Below are 21431 nucleotides of genomic sequence, written 5' to 3'. Positions count from 1 at the left end.
CCGAGGGTGAGGACAGGACCCAGAAGGTCAGCACTGCCGTGGAAGAGCTGGAGAGAAGCTCATCCAGAGCATTGGGGGGCAGGTGCCCGGTGCGCTGGGCTGTCGCTGTCGCGGGTTCTGGAGCTCATCCTAGAGCCCTAAGGAGCAGCCAAAGGGCAGCGAGGAAGGGACTGCAGCGAAGAGGAGCTGCCAGCTCCCCGCATGTGCCAGCCCAGGGGCGTGGGGCTGCTCTGGGCAGTGTGCCGGGGTCCGCACAGCACGCGCAGGGCACTCTCGCTCCTCAGCCTCACGGGCTCATGTGGTTTCTGTAGCATGCAGGGGGGCCATCGGGAATCAGCCCTGAGGCTGCCGGAACTCCATTAGCCTCTGCTACCGTCGCCAGCTACCTGCCACGGGCCCACCCAGCCCGTTCCCATAGGCCTCTGCTGCTCCTGCAGCCCTACCCAGCCTCCCAGGGAAGCAGGGATTTGGTGCTGGGAGCAGAGCCCACCGCTTGGGGAAGGCAGGATAAGGGACACCCTGAAGGTGGGGGGAGGGGTGGGTCCTGGAGTGGCTCAGGGGAGAGGGCATTTGCCTGCAGAGCACAGGCTGGTTCCCTGGGGAGCAGACAGACAGAACTGAAGCAGGCTCTGCGCCCTTGAATCCCAGCTCTCGTGGGCCCAATTTGCTCAGGGAAGATCCAGACTGGGTAGCAGGGGGCTGCAGGCCAGGAGCAAGTGAATGGGTAGAGCTGGGGGTGGGGCGCTGGAGCAAGAGGCCAGAACAGAGGTGCCCCAGCTGGCTGCCACAGGACAGGCCTGCAAGAGGAAGGGGCTGCGGCTCAGGACTGAGGAGCAGAAGGGGAGTAGCAGAGAAAGCCCGTGTGGCTACGTGGTAACCCCCCGCAGCAGAGCCATGCTGGGAGGTTTGGAGGGCCCTGGAGCCAGGGAGCTGCCAGCCTGGGGCCGAGGAGACAGACAGAATCCTTACCCCTTCCGAATGACGACAATGATCGCTCCAAGGAGGATAATCAAGACAACCAGCCCCCCGGCACAAATGCCCAGGATCAGGCCCATCTCCTCCGAGTGCTGCGACACCTCCAGGGGACGCTTGCTCTCTTTGCAGGCAGCTGGGGGGGGAAGCAGAGGAGCCAGTCAGCAATCAGCTCCAGCCCCCTTTCTAGAGCCGGTTTGGCAGGGCCCACCCTCACCCCCATCTCTGGGCGAGCCGCACGGACAAACAAACCAGCAAGTGAAATTCAATCCCCCGGCAGAGCGAGCTCCCACCTTCATTCCACCACACAGGTGCACACGCATACACAACACAGTCCAGTGCACAGACAGCATGTGCAGAGGTACGCAACATGCCCCTCCCACACACACAGCCCCCTGCCCTCACACACACACAACACAACCTCACACACATGCCAAAACTCCCTCCATGCATATTTTGTACAGACGTGTGCACACAGACATACAAAAGCCCCTTCACATCCATATAACGTGCACACACAAAAGCGCCCTCCCATTTGCACAGGTAACAACACTTAGCTACACACACACACACACACCCCCATGGCTTTGGAGCTGGGGCGGACTGAGCGCCCATTGTACCCACTAGGGAAGCAGAAGGACTTTGGCCTCTGTCCCGCGCGAGGCTGCCCCATGACACGGCGCGGCGGGTGCGCGATGCCCCCCAGCGTAACAGGCCTGCTTGGAGGGCTGGCCAGCGAGCCACCCACACCCACAATAAACAAGGCTGTTTCCTGCTGTGCTCCACACAGCCAAAGCCGTAACCCCGACAAACGATCCAACAGCTGATTCCTGCTCCTCCTCATCGCCTCGCTCGCCAGCCGGCCCATCCCCGTCCCCTCTGACGCCAACGTGCAGCTGGCGGGCGGGTTTGCCAAACGTTCTCTCTCCCCAGCAGACCGAGCCCAGAGCCAGAGCTGCGCAGCTTTGCCCCTTGGGCAGTGTGGGCCGCTGGGGATTGGGACTGTTCCTGGTCCCAGGCGGGGTGCACCTTTGGTGAAAGGTCCCTGGCGTGCAGCTTCAAGAGCTGAGTTCTGCTAGTGCTCGCGTGCCCATCTCTGGAGCTTGCTCTGGGGGTGTCTGGCTGGAAAGCTCCTGCACTTGGACAGTACTGGGAAGCAAACCCACATGGCAGAGGCTCTGGCACTGATATCCCAGGGGTACTGTAGCACTGCCTAAAACAGAGCCATGAAATGCTGGGTGCCTGGCTGTGTGAGCAGACGGAGGGGACAGGCCGGTAATTCGGCACTCGCTGGGCAGGGGAGCTGGCCAGATGGACAACGCGGATGGATTTGCTGTCTGGGTTGGGCAGATGAGCTGATTGGCTGGGGGGCTGGGCTGAGGGGCTGGGCGGGATGGACAGGATTGAGGGGCTGGACAGAGGGGCCCCAGGAGGAATGGACAGGACTGGGGGGCCGGGCTGAGGGACCAGGCGGGATGGACAGGACTGGGGGGATGGACAGGACTGGGGGGCTGGGCAGGATGGACAGGATTGGGGGGCTGGACAGAGGGGCCCCGAGAGGAATGGACAGGACTGGGGGGCCGGGCTGAGGGGCCAGGCGGGATGGACAGGACTGGGGGGCTGGGCTGAGGGACCAGGCGGGATGGACAGGACTGGGGGGCCGGGCGGGATGGACAGGACTGGGGGGCCGGGCTGAGGGACCAGGCGGGATGGACAGGACTGGGGGGCCGGGCTGAGGGGCCAGGTGGGATGGACAGGACTGGGGGGCCGGGCTGAGGGGCCAGGTGGGATGGACAGGACTGGGAGGCCGGGCTGTACGAATGGGCTGAGCTGCTCAGGTGACTGAGTCAGATGGAGCGATGGGTTGAGGGCTCAGACGTCCCACCAATTGAACCAAATGTTTGCAGAGGATTTTGCTGCAGCATTTGCCACCTTCCCATCCCCCGCATCCCTGGCATGGAGCCCCACCCCCTGCACCCCATTGTAGGGTATTGGCAGCTTCCGTCACTGCCTCTCCTGGGGCCTGGGGGTGTGAGCTCCCCGACACGTCGCTCGCTGGCAGGGCCCCACGATGCCGGGCTTCTGCCCCTCGCTCTAGCCCCTCCCCACTTGCTGGCGTGGTTTCAAAGGACGCTGACAAAGTCAGCAGGCCACAGACTGGCCCTGCAGGATCCTGGGCAGAGCCAGTTACACGCCCATGGGGCCTGCTGGCCTGGCGTGAGGTGCTGAAGCTCAGGGCCACAAAGCCGTGGCCGGCGCAGCTCCCAGCGCAGGGTGCCCGCCCACGCTTGCGCCAACAGCGTCTGTAGCCGTGCGAGGGACGTGAACGTGGAGCCCAGGGCACCGCAGTAAACTCCAGACGGCCGCGCCCGCTCAGACAGCTCCCCGGGCAGCGCTCGCCTCCAGGCACCTCTTCCGGCTGAACCCACCAGGCACTTCGCCTGCTGTGCACGTAACGGGGGTTTGCTTCAGACTGGCATGGCTGCATTTTGGCTGCTTTTCTGTGGCACCCGCCCGCACAAGCACGGCAATAAGGGTGAGGAGGGTTGTTACTAAACCACTACGAGCAGCCAGCCAAAGTGCAGGCAGGGGAATAACGCTGCGCCCGGAAACGGATCTACACAGCCTGAAATCGAGTCTCCCTGGGAATGGTACGAGAGCCTGGGAACGGTAGTAGAGCCTGCTGCTCACCATGTGCCAACACAGGTCTGTGGCACCACATGGGCGTGCAGGGTGTCAACACAGAGCCTAAGAACCCAGCCCGGGCATGGCTGGTCCCCACTCCTGGGCACTGATACTGAAGCCATCTCGGTTCTAGCAGCTGCCAGGATCCATGCCCATGCAGCAAACCCCTCTCTGAGCCCAGAGCTGCCCTCCCCCGTCCCTGCCAGTAACACCCCTCTCTGAGCCCGGAGCTGCCCTCCCCTGTCCCTGCCAGTAACGCCCCCCTCTGAGCCCGGAGCTGCCCTCCCCTGTCCCTGCCAGTAACGCCCCTCTCTGAGCCTGGAGCTGCCCTCCCCTGTCCCTGCCAGTAACGCCCCTCTCTGAGCCTGGAGCTGCCCTCCCCTGTCCCTGCCAGTAACGCCCCTCTCTGAGCCTGGAGCTGCCCTCCCCTGTCCCTGCCAGTAACGCCCCTCTCTGAGCCTGGAGCTGCCCTCCCCTGTCCCAGCCGGTAACACCCCCCTCTGAGCCCGGAGCTGCCCTCCCCTGTCCCTGCCAGTAACACCCCCCTCTGAGCCCGGAGCTGCCCTCCCCTGTCCCTGCCAGTAACGCCCCCCTCTGAGCCCGGAGCTGCCCTCCCCTGTCCCTGCCGGTAACACCCCTCTCTGAGCCCGGAGCTGCCCTCCCCTGTCCCTGCCAGTAACGCCCCCCTCTGAGCCCGGAGCTGCCCTCCCCTGTCCCTGCCAGTAACGCCCCCCTCTGAGCCCGGAGCTGCCCTCCCCTGTCCCTGCCAGTAACACCCCTCTCTGAGCCTGGAGCTGCCCTCCCCTGTCCCTGCCGGTAACGCCCCCCTCTGAGCCCGGAGCTGCCCTCCCCCGTCCCAGCCGGTAACACCCCCCTCTGAGCCCGGAGCTGCCCTCCCCTGTCCCAGCCAGTAACGCCCCTCTCTGAGCCCGGAGCTGCCCTCCCCTGTCCCAGCCGGTAACACCCCTCTCTGAGCCCGGAGCTGCCCTCCTCCGTCCCTGCCAGTAACGCCCCCCCTCTGAGCCCGGAGCTGCCCTCCCCCGTCCCTGCCAGTAATGCCCCCCTCTGAGCCCGGAGCTGCCCTCCCCCGTCCCTGCCAGTAACGCCCCTCTCTGAGCCCGGAGCTGCCCTCCCCCATCCCTGCCAGTAACGCCCCCCCTCTGAGCCCGGAGCTGCCCTCCCCCGTCCCTGCCGGTAACGCCCCTCTCTGAGCCCAGAGCTGCCCTCCCCTGTCCCAGCCAGTAACGCCCCCCTCTGAGCCCGGAGCTGCCCTCCCCTGTCCCTGCCAGTAACACCCCCCTCTGAGCCCGGAGCTGCCCTCCCCTGTCCCTGCCGGTAACGCCCCTCTTTGAGCCCGGAGCTGCCCTCCCCTGTCCCTGCCAGTAACACCCGTTCCTGAGCCCAGAGCTGCCCTCCCCTGTCCCTGCCAGTAACGCCCCCCTCTGAGCCCGGAGCTGCTCTCCCCTGTCCCTGCCAGTAACACCCGTTCCTGAGCCCAGAGCTGCACCAGGTGCTCATACCTCCTTTCAGAGGCAGCATCAGCGACAGGCAGAGCTGGCAGCACAGCAGCAGAGAGACCCAAGTGGGCATGTTTTGCACCCAGTGCCCGTGCCCCTTGCTTTTATTCAGCAGAACACACAGGGACCCTTTGCCTTCCTAAAGAGCATCTGGCTCACCTTTCTCTCACTCCATACCTGCCCAACCCCCCATTCCTGCTCCAATCCCCACGTCTTCCCAATGCATCGCATCTGCCTTGGATCCACAGGCTCATTCCTCCCCTGGGCCATGCCCACACATCCAGCCAAGGGCTAACTCTCTAGTCGAGCTTAGCTCAGCCCCGCATCATTCCACACCACGCTATAAATCCCCCAGGTCCTTTTTTAATATGCTGCACTAGCCGCACGCAGATGTATGGCCATTTTTCATTTCCCATCGAGCCAGGAGTTTAGCTTATTTTATTACATATTTTCCCCCTTCCTTGAATCCAATAGGGAGCAAAATATATTAGTCGAGCACGAGGAATTTTATTAAATACACGAGGCCCCAAAGTTCAATCCTCCTGACAGACCAAAGCATTAAGTTATTTGTTGAAATTCCAAAAGCAAAGGAGCGAAGCTGAAATATTCCTCCAATCAATTTCACTCACAGAAGTGGCCCCCATCTCTGCCAACATCACAGTTACCCTGGTTAATATCACCCCTGGACTACATAAATGCCAAACTTGTCCAGGGTTTATACCAGCCAAGATCAGCTGCAATATCCGCAGCTCCAAAGCAATGCTGACAGGTCAGAAGGCCTGAAATCTGACACGTCTGATTTTTTCCCTTTGTTTTTTCCTCCCACAAGCCCCACAGATCACTCGTTAGATGATTTCTATTCCAAAACAAAAGATTTAATTTGCTGGTTCAGAGGTGAAGCTTGGTCTTTAGGTGAGGGCACCAGCGTGGGACCCAGAAGACCTGCCACAAGCTCACCTTAGGCAAATCACATAAGCCCTCGGTGCCTTGGTTTCCTGCCTGTGGAAAGGGGTAATATACTTCCTTGCTGCCCTAGCTGATCGGCTCAGAGTAGATGCTCTTCCCAGGGATTTTCCAGCCAGCCCGATGGGTTCTGATCTTGAGTGGGGCCTCCAAGCGCTACCATCATAACAATTGTATTTTAAAAAATAAACACTGCCAGAGGCAAGAGCAGCCCAGTGAAAATAAACAAACCTTCCTCCCACATTAGCAACTCTACAATAACAAACCAGCATGCAAATTCCAGGTGACTAACCCTATGCTACTAGCCAACGGTAACTTCCAGGCAGATTTGAACCTGGAATCTCAGAAGCATATTGCAGGAGCCTCCGCAGCTTGCGCTATAAAGCCAGCTGACTCAGAGCTTGGGCTGTAGAGCTCCCTTGCTCTTATCTTTTGCAGTAAATGGTCTAAGTGCCACTGCAGGGGACAGTGCCCCACACTGAAGCTACGTCTACACTCGCGGCTTCTTGCGCGAGTAATATGCAAATGAGGCTAAGCGTGGAATATTGCCAAGCCTCATTTGCATACCTAATGAGCCACCATTTTTTTCAGAAGAGGCTCTTGCACAAGAAGGAGCGTTTACTCTGCCCCTTCTTGCGCAAGAAAAACCCTCTTGTGCAATGCCATTCTTCCTGAAAAGTAATAGGTGTAACGGCATGGCGCAAGAGGGTTTTTCTTGCGCAAGAAGGGGCAGTGTAGACGCTCCTTGCGCAAGAGCCTCTTCTGAAAAAAATGGTGGCTCATTAGGTATGCAAATGAGGCTTGGCGATATTCCACGCTTAGCCTCATTTGCATATTACTCACACAAGAAGCTGCGAGTGTAGACATAGCCAAAGTGTGTGGGTTACACAAGCATCTTAAATCAGAAATGCACAACCTAGCCTGCATGAGCAACTGTGCAACAAACCAGTATACACAACCCAGCCTGCAATCACAAACTACCAAACTCCACCCAGGCCTCAGAGGCAACCCTACACTAACAAGGCAGGGAAGGCAGTCCCAATCTGGGTGCAGAAAAGCCAGTCTGCTGAGCACAAGTGAGCAGGAGATACCATGGGAGTCTTACCTTTACGGGCGATGCGAATGCAGTTCAGCCTGGTCTCCTGCCGAGAGAGAAAAGATTGGGAGACTCAGAATCCCGTGGGGACAGGAAAATGAGTTCATTCTCAGTTGCTTTGCTTTTGTTGGGGAAGCAAGGACAAAACCTGGCTTTTTCCAGTGAAGCACATTCTGCTGGCTGATGTGCCTGACACACTCTGTACCAGTGCCAGTGGGTGTCCCTGATATGCCAAGATGCTCAGTGTTTAATTGTCAATCCATCAGCCTCCCTCACATTTTTCGCTCTCAGAGGCCAAGTGCAGGGAACACGACAAACCCCCATCCCTGGGAGCTAGGCTGGACAAGGCGCTAGAGCCCTGCACTGGGACCCAGGATGGGTTAGATGGGAGGGGTCTCACAAGGACTAATCTGCTTCTGATTGTCGTAGTCCATCATCTGGGCTTCTGACCATCATTTGGTGAGAAATGGGATGATCCAGTGGTGATGTTGCCTAGGCTCTGAAATCAAGAGGGCACAGAAGAACAGACAAGTGCCAGCCTCTCCTGGGGTTCTTACAAATGGGAGGGTGGACATTTTCTGTTGGTGGAAAAATGGGTTTTCAACTAATCAAAATGTTATGTAATAAAGTGTCCACTTCCTGTGGAAAACGTCTCATTTTGAGTTGTAGTTCAATTGCCTTGTGTGCCCATTTCAGTCCATGGGCATTGTTCCACAGCTGGACCACATCTCTCACAATGCACCATGGCCAGGGACTTCCACGTGGACAGCCCCATCCATGGGGTATATGGGAGATGTAGGCTGACCAGGACACCTGGCCTACAGAGGAGAATGGAAGCATGAGGCACCTGAACTACAACTCCCATGAGGCACGGAGGTGGCCTTTCCAAATGAAAATATTTCGGTTTACTGCTGAAATATTTCATTTTTTTTGACCAAAATTGTTTCAATTTAAATTTATGCAGAAAGATCTAAATTTTTCATGGGGTAAAAAACCATTTTTTAACCATCTGCACCTTACAGCTGCAAAGCGGTGTCCCTAGTCCCACTACAACCTCCGTTCAGTCAGTCTCAGACTCTGGGACCAGACTATCAGATTAGACTATGGAGATGCTGTAATCCTTCCTCCTTCCTCCACTGAGCCCTGTCATGCCTCTTCTCTGAGCTTGCTCCAAACTGCCCAGCAGATGAACTCCGTGCTGATAAATTGCACTGGGCTGGCAGCTCAGGAGCACGGCTTCACAGAGTGAAGGCAAGAGTCCCACAATGTGCCACAGCACAGACAGGGAGGACCAGCTTCTGCGGATGTGAGAGCAGTTCAGACCACGTGGCCCCCCTGGTGTGGTGGCCAAGAAGAATCCCAGCTGGGATGCAGGATTGGCGTGATGTCCTACAGCAGCGAGACCAAGTCCACCATCTCCTTGCAGAGGGGTTGTGAGAGGGTGATGCCATCGGTCCCTAGCGAGCGGGGCTCAGTGAACCAGACTCTGCCTGTCTTAGCGCTAACGACCGTCCAACAGGGGATGAAGGAACCCTCAGGAGCAGGGATTCGCACAACCAGCAGTTTTCCCATGAGCAGAGCCAGCACTTCCTTGGAGAGACTCTGTCATGGCTCCTACTGGTGCCTGCGAGTTCCCACTCCCTGCAGGTCGGTTGGGAACTGCAAGGACGAGGCCTCCCCAGAGAGCTCCAGTCACTCCTGCTGGCTTCTTGATGGAAATTAGCCAAGAAGGGGAACAGACCCTCCAGTTAGTCAGATCTTATTTGCCTCTGCAGTGAAGCATGGCCAAGCTTACGGCTCTTACAGATCAGCTCAGAACCACCTGCCAGAGAAACCTCGGTGGCTACAAGCAAGAGAGCCTGAGGCCAGGCTGGGGAGCTCCTCTTTGCAGCTGTCAGGAGCTACCACCAGAGCAAGCAAGGCTGGACTCCATGTGCCCAAACTCTGCCCCTCCCCAGTCACTGCCCCGCCCCAGGCAGGCCCATGCTGGAAGGAGGAAGGATCTGCAGGTGGCGTGGTGCAATTCCAGCAGGGAGCTGCAGGCAGGATGCTGTAGTATCAGCAGCCAGGCACTGTAGATAGGTGGTCTGGGCTGTTCAGTGGCAGCTCACACCTCAGCCTCCCTCTCTTCCTCCCCAGTGATGATCACTCCCTGGACTGCTGTGTGGACCCAGTGGCTAATCAGAGCTGTCCCAGTAAGGGGCACTATCTACACACTCTCTCACGCCCCATCAGGGCAGCATTATTAGTCACAGACGAGCTTTCAGTCCAAACCTGTGCCTCGTGGAACCCACGTTGTTATTGTAACCACACTGCCTCTACTGGCAGAGCAGAGCCAATCACAGCAGAAGGGAAGAGTTGGATTCTCCCGTTACTCATCCTGATCTTTTTGGGACCGAGGTGCTACTAGTTCGAGGGAGAGGAAGAATGTGGCCGGACTCTTTTGCTGTTGTTGCAAAGTACCTTACACAGAACCCTGACTAACCATTTCACCCAGGAAGCACCATCTGGCCATGTGACGAGGCAGAGCAAGGTGAGGGAGGGATTGAATGGATGGCAGGCTTTTTCAGAAGTCTTGTACACCGTTGAGTGATTTAAAATAGCTAGTGTGACTACTTGCAAACAACAAAAGTTGCTGCTTTAGAACTGCTCTGCAACTGGCATAGAGTCTGCACAGAGTCCCTTTCGTGTCTGTGCAAGCTCCCTCCAGGCTAAGGGTCTGCCCATGTGGATCAGATGGCAGGATCAGGGCTTTGGCCTGTTTGAATCCAAATTCTCTTGCCCTAATGTATCATTCCAGTTCCCCCTCCTCCCGGTCGGGAGTGGGGGCATGCACACATCTACACAGCCTCAATGGAAGCACAATCAAACACACTGGGAAAATGACAAGGGATGTTACCCCCAACAAACACACTATAGAGCAGTGTTTCCTAAACTTTTGAAGACCGAGGGACACCAAACAATAATTTTTTTTAAGGAGGAACACCAAGGATTTTTTGTTGAGCAAAAAAAAAAAAAAAAAAAAAAGTCGGGGAGGAAAAGGGTCTGGGGAAAAGTTATTGAGGAAAAAAAAAGGTCAGGGAAAAGTTATTGAGCAAAAAAAGAACCCAAAACAAAACAAAACAAACAAGTTGCCTGCCCCTTTAAGGGCAGCCATTTTGAATTCTGTTGTTCTCCGTGGCACTCCGGGGTGCCACGGAACACAGTTTAAGAAACACTGCTATAGAGAGGCGGGATGGGGATTGCTGAAACAACCGGGCTCTGACTGCTTCAGAGACTGAAATCCAACCAACCAGCCCTTTGGATGTTTGTTCTGTCTGGAGTTGTGTGTGCCTATGTGTGAGCACAATACCTGGGAGCACAAAGACCCGCTCTGGGAGTGTCGTACATTTATTTGGACTTTGCAAACTCTCCCCAAACATATGAACAACAGCTGCGAATCGGTGCACCCAACTACAACGCCTCTTGCAATGAGGAAGTAACAGGACACAGGCAGAGGATGCAGCTGCTGACGCCCTTAGAAAACCTGGCTTGGGAGGTCTCCCTTTCCCCACACATCACTCTGGGTCCTACCCCCCCCCCCAATCCAAGGAGGGGCACCAGCATTCGTGGCAGTTCCCTCTCAGCACCACCCTGCCCTAGTCCCAGCCCGGAGGCAGCCAGGCAGCTACTCACCCCTTTGAGGTTGCTCGTGGCCTGGAAGTAGATGAGATATGCTTTCTTGGGCTCCAGCGGGGGGTTCCAATACCCGCCGTACGTCAGGTTGTCCCCCACGGTGAAGGGCTTGGCTTCGGGGAGGCTGCTGGGAGGCAGTTCGCCCCCAAAGTAGTGCACGGAGCCCCGGGCCACAGCGTCGTCGAAGGTCAGCGGCACCGGGAAGCAGTCCTGCCCCCCCAGCTCCCGCCTCATCTTCTTGGGCCTGTCTTCCTCCACGATGACTTGGTAGGTGCTGGGCACATCAGGCAGAGAGATAAGAAAGGCGCAAGCCCGAGAGGCGTTTGGCTCTCCTGTCTCAGGGCAGCCTGGGGACCATGCTCTCAGCCCCTGAATCTTCACGGGTGATGGGAGAAAGGCAGCCTGGAGAATGTGCCCCCGGGACAGGCTCACCCAGTAACCCCAGACTGGGGCCAAGCTGGCCAGCTGCGGGGTGTGGGTGCTAGTGGGTTCAAGGAGCTAGTTCTGTCCCCCTGGCCGAGGCGGCGGCAGCACAATCGCTGATGTTTTTGTACCGTACTAAAGAGACTTATTGGATGGATTGAAAATTAACATTAATTTATGTGAACTAGCTGTGGCCAGAGGGTGTCTGGCCACACGGACCCGCCCTGCACAGCTGAGCCTGAGGACCTGCCCATCTCCCATGTGACTGCTTGGCAGCGTTTGCCTGAAAGCTCCCCACCGTCCTGTTGGCAGGGGCTCCTCCTGCCGGCGACGGGCTAAGTGGGCTCTGTTGATTCCCTGAGGCAGGAGACTTGCTACCTCATCTGGACGTAGGTAGGTGAGTGGAACATGCTGAGGAGGAGGGAGGATCAAGGGGGTGAGCTGAGCAGACCTGAGGGAGAAGCTCTAGGAACAGGATTATGCTGATCTCTCTGTTCTCCTCCTCACTCTGCTAATAAAACCAAGACTATAAGTCCCAGGAGGAAGGTGAGTTTGGAGTTCACTAGTGTGGAGATCGTGCTTCAGAACAGCCTGGAAAAGGCGCCTGCTTGCACCACTCTCCCGAAAAGCCATAGTCCCACGTGACAAGCCCAGGGGAGGAATCTTTTCTACTCGAGAAAAACGTCTTGTGTGCAGAACAACCTCCCAGCCGGCTAAGTGCCTGTAAATCAGGCTCTCTGCCCTACAGGAAGGCATGCACTCTGGATATAATTAAAGGTGCCATCTCGGATGATGTTTATTGCATTCTACGTCCTGTACTACTCAGCACAGATCACTAGTAGCAGCATATCTACATGAGCTCTTGAGCGACTGCAATCGTCACGGGCTAATCTCCTGCACTCGGCACATATAGTCCCCAGGTCGATTAAAGACTATTTGGATCCGGTGCTCTGCAGGGCCCAACACGGCCCCTATCTTGGTTGGGGCCTCCAGGACTATTGGAATATAAATAATGACATTACTGAATATCTCATTAAGGAGCAGCTGTTGTTGCATGGGGGGAAAACATTCTGCCTTCAAATTATCCATGTGTTGAACTATTTTCCCTCTCCCTCTCCCTTTTCCCCCTTTTCATTACAAGTATGATATAGTGAGGATAACACTCGGCATTTTTCCCACAGCTTGCCTCTATGGAATGTGATTAGCATCATGCTGGTTTTTCAGATGGAGAAACTGAGGCACAGAGAGGGGAAATGTCATATGGAAACATGGAGCTGGGGGGAGTGAGAACAGAATCTAGGTCTGCCGCTTAGGAGCTTCATACACTTTTTGTGCATTCCCAAATCGGTGGGCTGCTCAGGACTTTGTGCTCACTTGGGAATTGTAGAGTTCCCCACATTCCCAGGTATGGATGTAAGGTACGAGTCAACACTTATCGGCTAGTCCACTAGTTGCCTCCCCACCACTTGCTGCCTCTATCACAGAAAGGCAGCAAGGGGGGGGGAGGGGAAGGGAGGCGGAGCAGGAGCTGGGGGGGAGCTGGCTTAAAAGGCCGTTCCCCCAGCAGCATCTCCATGGGGGTAGGGGAGGTAGAGGCACAGCAGGAAACGGCGCGAGCAGGGACTGGAGCTGTCTGCACTCGCGCCAGTTCTGCTGCGATTCTGCTTTTGAAATGTACAAGAGCCCCAGCTCCAGGGCACTTGTACATTTCAAAAGCTCAGGTGCCAGAGGGAGCTCAGGGCCAGCGGGAGTCCCCTGCTGCTCCCACACTCCCTGTGGGGCTCCCCCTTCTGAACTGTAGCCAGCAGGGCTCTTGCTACAGTTCAAAGGCGGCGGCGCCCTTATCGACCCATCGACGATTCGGTTAGTGAATGCATCCTCATTGAACATCCCCGTTCCCAGGCCAGAAGGGCTCTGGACGATCCTCTCATTGACCTCCTGCGGAACGGCGGCCAGAGAACTCCCCAGAACAATTCCCGGAGCAGAGCCATGAGACACCAAGGCACCCACCCAGCCTCAGTGGGACCGGCGCCTCCGGGAAATAAGCATCACAAAGGGATTTGCCAGCCGGGATACTGCTCCCTGCTTCCTTCCCTGCACTGGTGCCGGGCGGGCGCAGGCGCCCCGAGCCCCACCTACGCAGCTCACCGAGGGCGAGCAAGCCCAGCCCCTAGCAGGGAGCCCTGACTCACTCGGGCAGCCCCACTGGAGCAGCACGACAGTTTGTGCGGCTCAGTGTGAATGTGTGTTGCAGTCTCGCCCGGGCGGGCTATGAGGGATGGTGAGCGCCCACGGGCAGGCAGCATCCGACGAGACAGGAGCGACCCCTGGACTGCATCTAGCACCCAGCAATGGGGAAGCGGTGCCTGAGGTGACCGCTCCTCTCCCAGCACCCCCACGCTGGCCCAGAGGAGCAGTTGTGAAGAGATGCTGGGGCAACCTAAAGCCCCGTTTTCAGAGCAAAGTGCTGGAGGGATCACAGCCAGCGGGAGAAGGATCCAAACCCTGAGGGGGCTCCCCCAAGCCAAGCCCCCTGCAACTGCAAACCATGCGTACCAGCCGTCTGCAGTGCGAGGGGGCTGAATCGGGCAGAGGGCTGGCTAAGAATGGCAAACAAGAGCGCTCCGGAGGCAGCACGCCTCTCTTAATGCACCCTCCGTGTCCAGGTGACACCTGTTTACACGCAGCCAGGTGCTGAACACGTTGCCAGTGGCTCCCAGACTCCTGCGCCGCCTGCTAATCCAGGGGGTGCAAAGTGGTTTGGGTCACGGGGCTGTGAGTCCCAGGCAGAAGAAAAGGCTAGCAGTTGCCACCAGGCTTTACAGGGACTCACTATAAAAGAAACAGGAAGCTAGAAGAGAAGAGGGATCGCTTTGCTTCAGGGCTCGCGGGGAAGCTGTGCCTTCGCTCAGGGCCTGGGGCATGCATACAACAGAAAGTCATCTGGGCGGATCCTACCTTATGGGGGCCCCTCTGCCCTGCGCTGGCCTCAGCAACACCGTGATGGTGCTCTCCGACTCGCTCAGTGGCGACGGCATGTCCCCGTAGTCGAAGCTGGGAGCTGCAATGGAACAAAGCCGGGGTGACTATTTGTGCACACGCATGCAGGGAGGGACCCCCAAAGGGTGCCAGCCCAAGTTCTGACAGTCCCAGGCTCTCTGCAATGGCCAGTTCGGCACCGGGTATTTGTCAGCAAATCTGTGATTTTCTCGAGAGGCCTGTGACAACTGATGCATTTCTCAAATCCCCGTCTCTTGGCATCAGGGGGTGATGAGATAATTGCAGCTTCCAATTAAAAAAAATGAAAGTGTCTCACCCTCCGGGCTGTGGAGCAAAGCTGAAAAATGTGACCCCCTTGGCCCAGCAACCAGCAGGCAATAAAGAGCTCAGTATTATTATTGGTTAAAATCTCACGATTTTTAAAGCAATTGCTTGGTTTTGGAGACCTGACCAGTGTTCCCCCTGCACAGAGCTCTTGGGCGGCCACCCAGGAGAGATTCAAATGCTGCCCCGCTGATCTGCAGAGCATCCACAGCTGGCAGCATGTGTTTCGACAAGTGGTGCCCATCCATGCATGCCTCAGTGCACAGAACAAAATGTATTCTGCACATGGAAGAAAAAATTAGAGAGAACATTGGATCCAACTCAAGATTTGGGAACACTTTGGGCTGGCAATGCTGTAAATTAGACGAAGACATGGGTGGGCGCTGGTGGAACAATGTTCAGGAAGTGGTGCTGGTGACCCCACGGAAGGGGATGTTTTCCCAACTCATCCGGTATCAGACAATCCGCCAGCTCGGTACTTAGCAGCAGGCTGTTGTGAACGCTTGTGTTCATGAAAATCCCATAGTGCTTTGCACAACTTGGGGCATTAGCCAGAGTGTCCTAGCAAAATTCCAGCTCCACCAGGGATGTTCTGCCTCCCTTATCTCTCCCTCGCATCGTATTCCTCTTTGCTTCCTGGCCTCAACTGCCGTGCTGCTGAGTGCTATTCATGCAGCGGCCTGGCTCCAGCCCAAAGGTGGCAGCATTTCAGAGCTCAGGGGCAGGGTTAAGAACTCGTGTGAGGTACGTCGGGCTCCTTTGGGATGCGAGGCTCTGCGCAGAGGGGTGGCAGCACAGCGTGGAGTGGACATGCATCCAAGCAGGTTTTGCATTTCCCAGTGACTTCCTCTGGCTGACAGAGCCCTGCCCCTTCCCACTCGCTGTTTGCAGCCCAGGGGAACCAGGTGACACTGGATTTCAATTGCTGCGCCCCTGCTAGGAAACATCTCAGCCCAGTCAGAGCTGTTTAAGGCCCCTCCCCCCCCCCCCCTGACATTAGCCAGCAGCCCCAAGGACTGTATGGTTTGCTAACCCCATTAATCCCAGAGAGCCTGGCTATTGCATTGCTGCAAGCTCCCTCCAGCAAATGGGGTCATCGCTGTGGGATCATCCAGACGATACAAGTGTGTTTCTGCCCCAGCCTCCCTCAGCAGAGCTGGCTAAAGCTGGTGCAGATCCTAACTCGCTCTCAGAAGATGCCTGGTTACCCAAAGTCTCTGGATTCAAATGGCTGGGCCGTGGGGAAGCTGCCTACAAGTCGTAATCACCTCAGCCCCGCTGTGGGGGCACAAACCCACCCTCGCTGGCCTGTATCTGCGCCTCAAGGGAAGGGAAACGGTGCACGTGCTACGCGCGGGGGACATAAGGCGCCAGCGCTGGCCTGGACGACTGCCCCGTGGAGGGCAGCACCGCTCTCGTGCGTGCCTCGGGGAGGCAGAGAACGGCGCCTGGACGGTTGGGAGCACTTAGCCCTTTGGCACAGGTGGAATTCGGCCCAGAAACGCGAGGCTGAGCTTTTCTCAGGTAGCCGATGTGCTGACATCTCAGAGGCGCTGGGCCTGGGGTCTGTTTGAGCCAAGCGGGTCCCAGAGCCTGTGCCCCTGGAGGTTTTCCAGGAACACAGAACAGGAGGGGCAGCAAGACTCAAGGGACCCAGTACACAAAGGCCTGTGGAGCCGATACCCAGTACCAGTCTCCAGGGCCTTTCAGAGAAGGGAGGGGCTAGCCCAGGGAGGGGCTGCCCACCCGCTCTCACACTCACTGGGAACAAGAGCTGCTGAGGGATGTGACAGAACAGCCTGGCCATGGTCCCCTGGCAGGAGCCATGAGCCATCAAGGTGAGCACAGTCTCCAGGCCATCACTCCCCGGCTGGAACGCTAGACAGGCAGCTACATGGGATCCAGCCACCGAATGGAGAGATCTCTGCAAACAAGCGCTGAGAAAACCCTCACGCCACCCCAAGCCAGGCGGACACAGCAGGGCACCGGGGGTGCTGTTGTAACCGCCCCCAGGCAGATTTGCACCTGGAACTGCTAGAGCTAAGTGATGGAGCCTCTACAGCTTGAGCTATAAAGCCAGCTGGCTGTCAGCGTAGGCTGTAGAGCTCCCTTGCTCTTATCGCTGGCTGTGAGTGGTCTAAGTGCCCCTACATGGACAATGAACTGCACCAGGTGTGTGGGTTACGCTGTGTGTGCCACGACTGAAAAATAGTAACTTTGGGAAAGTCTTAGAACAACTTGTTGGGGCTGTTTCTTGTGCCCCTCAGCATGTAAAGCTGGGAGCCTGGGTCACCCTGGCTGGAATTTCAGCTCAGCTCTCATGGATGGGATGGGGTGTGTAAGAGTTTGGCAGCCAGAGGTTCAGAAGAGCCCCGTGGGTTGGTGCTGGTCTGACAATCGGGTCCTATGGGAACTTCCGAGAGGGACAGTGCGACTGTGCGGGGTCGAGAACTAAGGCACAGGGGAGACACCGCCTACAGCTTGTCCAGGTGTAAACACGTCCCCACACCAGCGTCTCTCCCTGCGGCTCCCAGCGCCCATGCCAGAGGCCTCGCACACCTGCCCAGCAGTGCAGGACTAACACTCTTGCACTGAAAGTCTGCCTAGAAACGCTGTTGCTGGACTGAACCTGGCCAGACCCGGGGCCCCTGCCGGGACAGCAAAGGGGATTCCACATCTGAGGGATGGCCGAGGAGGAAACGTCTTTCAGGCCACCGGTTTTATTGTCCTCAGGCTGTCCACCAGCTGGTGAATCAGAGACCTCGCAGGATTTATGCCCCTTTTCTTCAGGGACTGACGTTTTATTTCTCCCAAGTTTAACTACAGCCTGTGCCCTTTCCCTTGCCGTCAGGTACCTGCAGGATTCTCCCTACTCCCTGCGGGTCTCGCTCCCCCGCCCAAGGCCTGGCAGGGGCAGGTCCCTCTAGTCCCTTCTGCTGGAGATTTCCCAGCCTGGGAAGCAAGGAACCTCCCTGCACTCAGCCAGCCTCCCAGCAGGCCTGATCCTTAGTCGTCTTCTACATGGCACCCTGGCACTCCCTTCACCTGAGGCCCCTGTCCCTTAAAGGGCCAGTTCCCCACGTTAACCTTTCTTTGATGCTGTTGAGGGGGTGGAATTGGGGCTGGAGGCCTGGTGGGGTGGGGTGGGGGGGTAGGTCTCCCCCGATCTCTTCCTCCTCCCCCCTTCCCAGAAGACAGTCCTCGGCCGGCGAAGCTGCTCGAATACTGAGCAGTGCACCCCCTGGCAAGACGCACCCCCCAGCACTGACAGGGTAGCATCTCTCTCCCGTCTCAGACCCCGGTGCTGAGCCAGGGAGGGGGGAGACAGCAATCCACTCCTGCCTCTGCAGCCCACCTGTCTACAGGCCCCAGCAGGGAGTGAGGAAACGTGTTCCACTAGCCCCCAGCTCCGGGCACAAGGCAGCTCGTGGCCTGCAGTGCAACTGAATTATCCAGCAGGGCTCGAGAACGCCGGGCCCGCTGGCTTCCACTTGAGTTCTGACGGCGGGGTGGGCGGGGAAGGGGGAGGGCATCTTCGGAGCATGAAGAATCCATTTCAAGGAAAGGCGGATTTAACTGTGAAAGCCCAGCAGGAGACAGAGGAGCAGAGTGGCCCTGGTGGTGCCTTGTCAGTCTCCATCCATGGCTGACACCAGCCTGTCCCCGAGCAGCCTTAGCTGGGACGTCTCTCTCCTGCCTCCTGGAAGGGCCACGCAGAACCCCCGCGGCGCGGCTATTCGCACAGCGGGGAGCTGCCAGCACCCGGGCGAAGAGGGCTCATCGAGGAGCTGGAGACAGGCAGGAGGGACATGCAGAATGAGAGATGGCGGCGTTCCCCTTGCAGCAGGAGGTCGCTGGTTCAAATCTCAGCCAGCAGGGGCCTGGCCACTGGCCGAGAAGGGGGTGCGTGAGTGCAGCGAGGCAGAGGGCTCCCTGCTGCTCTCAGTGGAGAGCTCGTCACAGCACTGACTGGCCAGGCTTGCTGGGAGTCCAAGCAGAGAGGCTGATGACTACAAGCTGGAGACAGAATTCCCTTCTCTCCCTGCGGCTGAACCCTTCAGCTCAGGGTGGAGGCAGGATGACCGGGGCAATTGGGCATTGCTGCTCTTGGCTGGGGAAATCAGGCTCCCATCTTTCCCCAGCACGGAGGGGGCCGTGTTTCACAAACAGGGCTAGCGGTCCTGAGCCAAGGGCTGTGTCTACATTGGCACCCTTTTCCGGAAAAGGGATGGTAATGAGACACTTCGGAATTGCAAATGCTGCAGGGGATTTAAATATCCCCCACGGCATTTGCATGAACATGGCTGCCGCTTTTTTCCAGCTCGGGGCTTTGCTGGAGAAAAGCGCCAGTCTAGACGGGATCTTTCGGAAAATAAAGCCTTTTCCAGAAGATCCCCTATCCCTCTCAAAATCAGGAATAAGGGATCTTCCGGAAAAGGCTTTATTTTCCGAAAGATCCCGTCTAGACTGGCGCTTTTCTCCGGCAAAGCCCCGAGCCGGAAAAAAGCGGCAGCCATGTTCATGCAAATGCCGTGGGGGATATTTAAATCCCCCGAGGCATTTGCAATTCCGAAGTGTCTCATTAGCATCCCTTTTCCGGAAAAGGGTGCCAATGTAGACACAGCCCTGGTGTGCACCGGCCAGTTTGCGCATTGCAGCGTGGAAGTAGAACTAGCGATATTTAAACAGAACCTGCCTCGCCGCCATTGGCATTAAGGGGGCTTTACTGCTGTCTGCTGGGCTGGACCCCTAGGGCAGCGAGATGCCACGTAAGGAAAACACTAAACCAGCAGCTGTTCTAGGAAGTGAGAAAAGGGCCATGGCACCAGGATAGCACCCGTCCCTAGGGCGAGGCTCTGTCGTGCCCACAGCCAGCTGGAGGTCCGGGTTCACGTGCCATAGGAGATACAGACACAGACCGGCCTGACCCCCTCGTTCTTCCCGGCCCAAAGCCACAGGGCCGGTGTCTCGTTAGCCTACCGGAGATGTTGGTGGTGATCTCAGTCAGCGCTGTCTGGCCAAAGCCCTTGCCGGTGCGCGCTCGCACAGAGAACAGGTAGGTGGTGCCCGGGTGAAGGTTGGAGAAGACGTGATAGGTCTCGTTGCGGAGCTTGGAGACAGTGCGCCGGGGGCCAGGCACATTGACGGCTGGGTCCGAAGACTCGATGCTCTGGTAGCTGATCTAGGAGAATATGACCAATCGTGAGACGACTGCCTGGCTGCTGCTGTGCAATAAGCGAGTGCAGGGGGGAGATAAATGGCTGTAGGGGGCGGATTAATCTGGGGAGAGGCGAGCAAGAGGTCACTGGGTGGGGGTGTGAAGCGGATTTCTCTGGTACGAGTGGAGCGCCCCTCCGCGTAACAAGACAAGGGGAGCCGTGGGGCTGCTCTGGGCTTTTAAATACAGGAAGTGGCCTCACCGATCGGTTTCTACACGTGAGCTTGGAGTTGAATTTGAACTTGAGAAAGTGACCAGCTGACACCTCTAGACAGATCCAAGAGTGTGAATGAAAGCTGGTGGTACCCTCTGCATCACCCCAAGACCCTACACACAGCCCTGCCCACACCCCTCACTCTGCCCTGCAGCCCCAGACACGCCAGCTCTGGGCCCCCAGCCTCACTCACCCCAGCCCTGTTATTCCAGGCAGAAACAAGCTGGGGAGAAAAGCCTGCTGGTTTTCAGCATCACACCTGAGAGACGATTTGCACCCCAGAGGCTAGTGCCCTAACCCTCTGGGTCACGAAGCCCACTAAGAGCCATCCTTTGGTACCTGGCTTGTCTGTTGGTGGCTCAGCGTCCCGTACAGGGCTTCAGCATGAAAAGCCGTTGCAAAGGAGGGCCGGGGCACTCAAAGGGGACCCGTCAGGAGACAGAGGCCCCATTGTAAAGGGGATACAAGGCAGGCTGGTTCCTGGGCTCCAAACGAAGGGCGGGCAGGTAGAAATCACAGTGAGCCCTTAATCCCCCGATAGAAAACAGCAGCTCCAGACTGAAACGCTGAGCCTCCCCCATTCCCCACACAGGCAGCAGCAGCGAGGGGACTGGTGATAGGCATCAGCTTTTCATTTGTCTGGCTCCCTGCTCTAATAATTTCCTTGATGCTGGAGCGGTTGGTGTGAAGGATGAAAAGCAAAGAGAGATAAGAGGGAGTCTTGCCTGGCTGCCTTTGGGAGACCGAGTGGGGCCCTCATGCTAGTGTCCCCATGCAAGAAACACATGACATTTTCTCTCTGCCCTACACTGGGCAGAAAGAGATGCACAAAGGGTATGTCTACACTACAAAGTTAGTTCGAACTAACTTTCATAGGCGCTACACTAGCGCTCCGTTAGTTCGAATTTAATTCGAACTAACGGAGCGCTTAGTTCGAACTAGGTAATCCTCATTCCACAAGGATTAAGCCAAGTTCGAACTAGCTAGTTCGAATTAAGGGGTGTGTAGCCCCTTAATTTGAACTAGTGGGAGGCTAGCCCTCCCCAGGTTTCCCTGGTGGCCACTCTGGCCAACACCAGGGAAACTCGTCTGCCCCCCTCCCAGCCCCAGACCCCTTAAAGGGGCACGGGCTGGCTACGGTGCCCGTGCCAGGTGCAAGCCTGCCAGCACCCAGCCAGCAGACCCTGCACCTGGCACGGATCGAGCCACCCACCCGATGCCCCCCAGCCCTCCCCCTCTTCCCGGGACCAGGCTGGCGGCTCCCGGGAGCTTGCCCGGGACCGCAAGAGGTGGACACCCGCCTGGGCTAGTGCGGACATCGTGGACCTCGTCCACGACCTCCGC

At 57.5% G+C, this 21431-nt stretch overlaps 1 protein-coding gene across 3 annotated transcripts in view; it reads right to left on the bottom strand.

Moving 5' to 3' along the window:
• PTPRU (protein tyrosine phosphatase receptor type U) overlaps positions 1-21431 on the bottom strand; it is a 271696-nt gene that overhangs the window by 80331 nt on the left and 169934 nt on the right. For all 3 annotated transcript variants that reach the window (XM_006112017.4, XM_006112018.4, XM_006112020.4), the window contains exons 10-14: positions 19636-19837; positions 14290-14392; positions 10909-11182; positions 7243-7279; positions 970-1108 (exon numbers count right to left, since the gene is read on the bottom strand). In XM_006112017.4, coding sequence (XP_006112079.2) covers positions 970-1108; positions 7243-7279; positions 10909-11182; positions 14290-14392; positions 19636-19837 — 755 coding nt within the window. The remainder of the gene's footprint in view (positions 1-969; positions 1109-7242; positions 7280-10908; positions 11183-14289; positions 14393-19635; positions 19838-21431) is intronic.

Source organism: Pelodiscus sinensis, chromosome 25 (assembly GCF_049634645.1).
Source record: "Pelodiscus sinensis isolate JC-2024 chromosome 25, ASM4963464v1, whole genome shotgun sequence".
In the NCBI taxonomy this organism is placed as follows: domain Eukaryota; kingdom Metazoa; phylum Chordata; order Testudines; family Trionychidae; genus Pelodiscus; species Pelodiscus sinensis.
The sequence above is the reverse complement of the archived record's forward strand: the minus strand, read 5'-3'. Positions and strand labels throughout refer to the sequence as shown.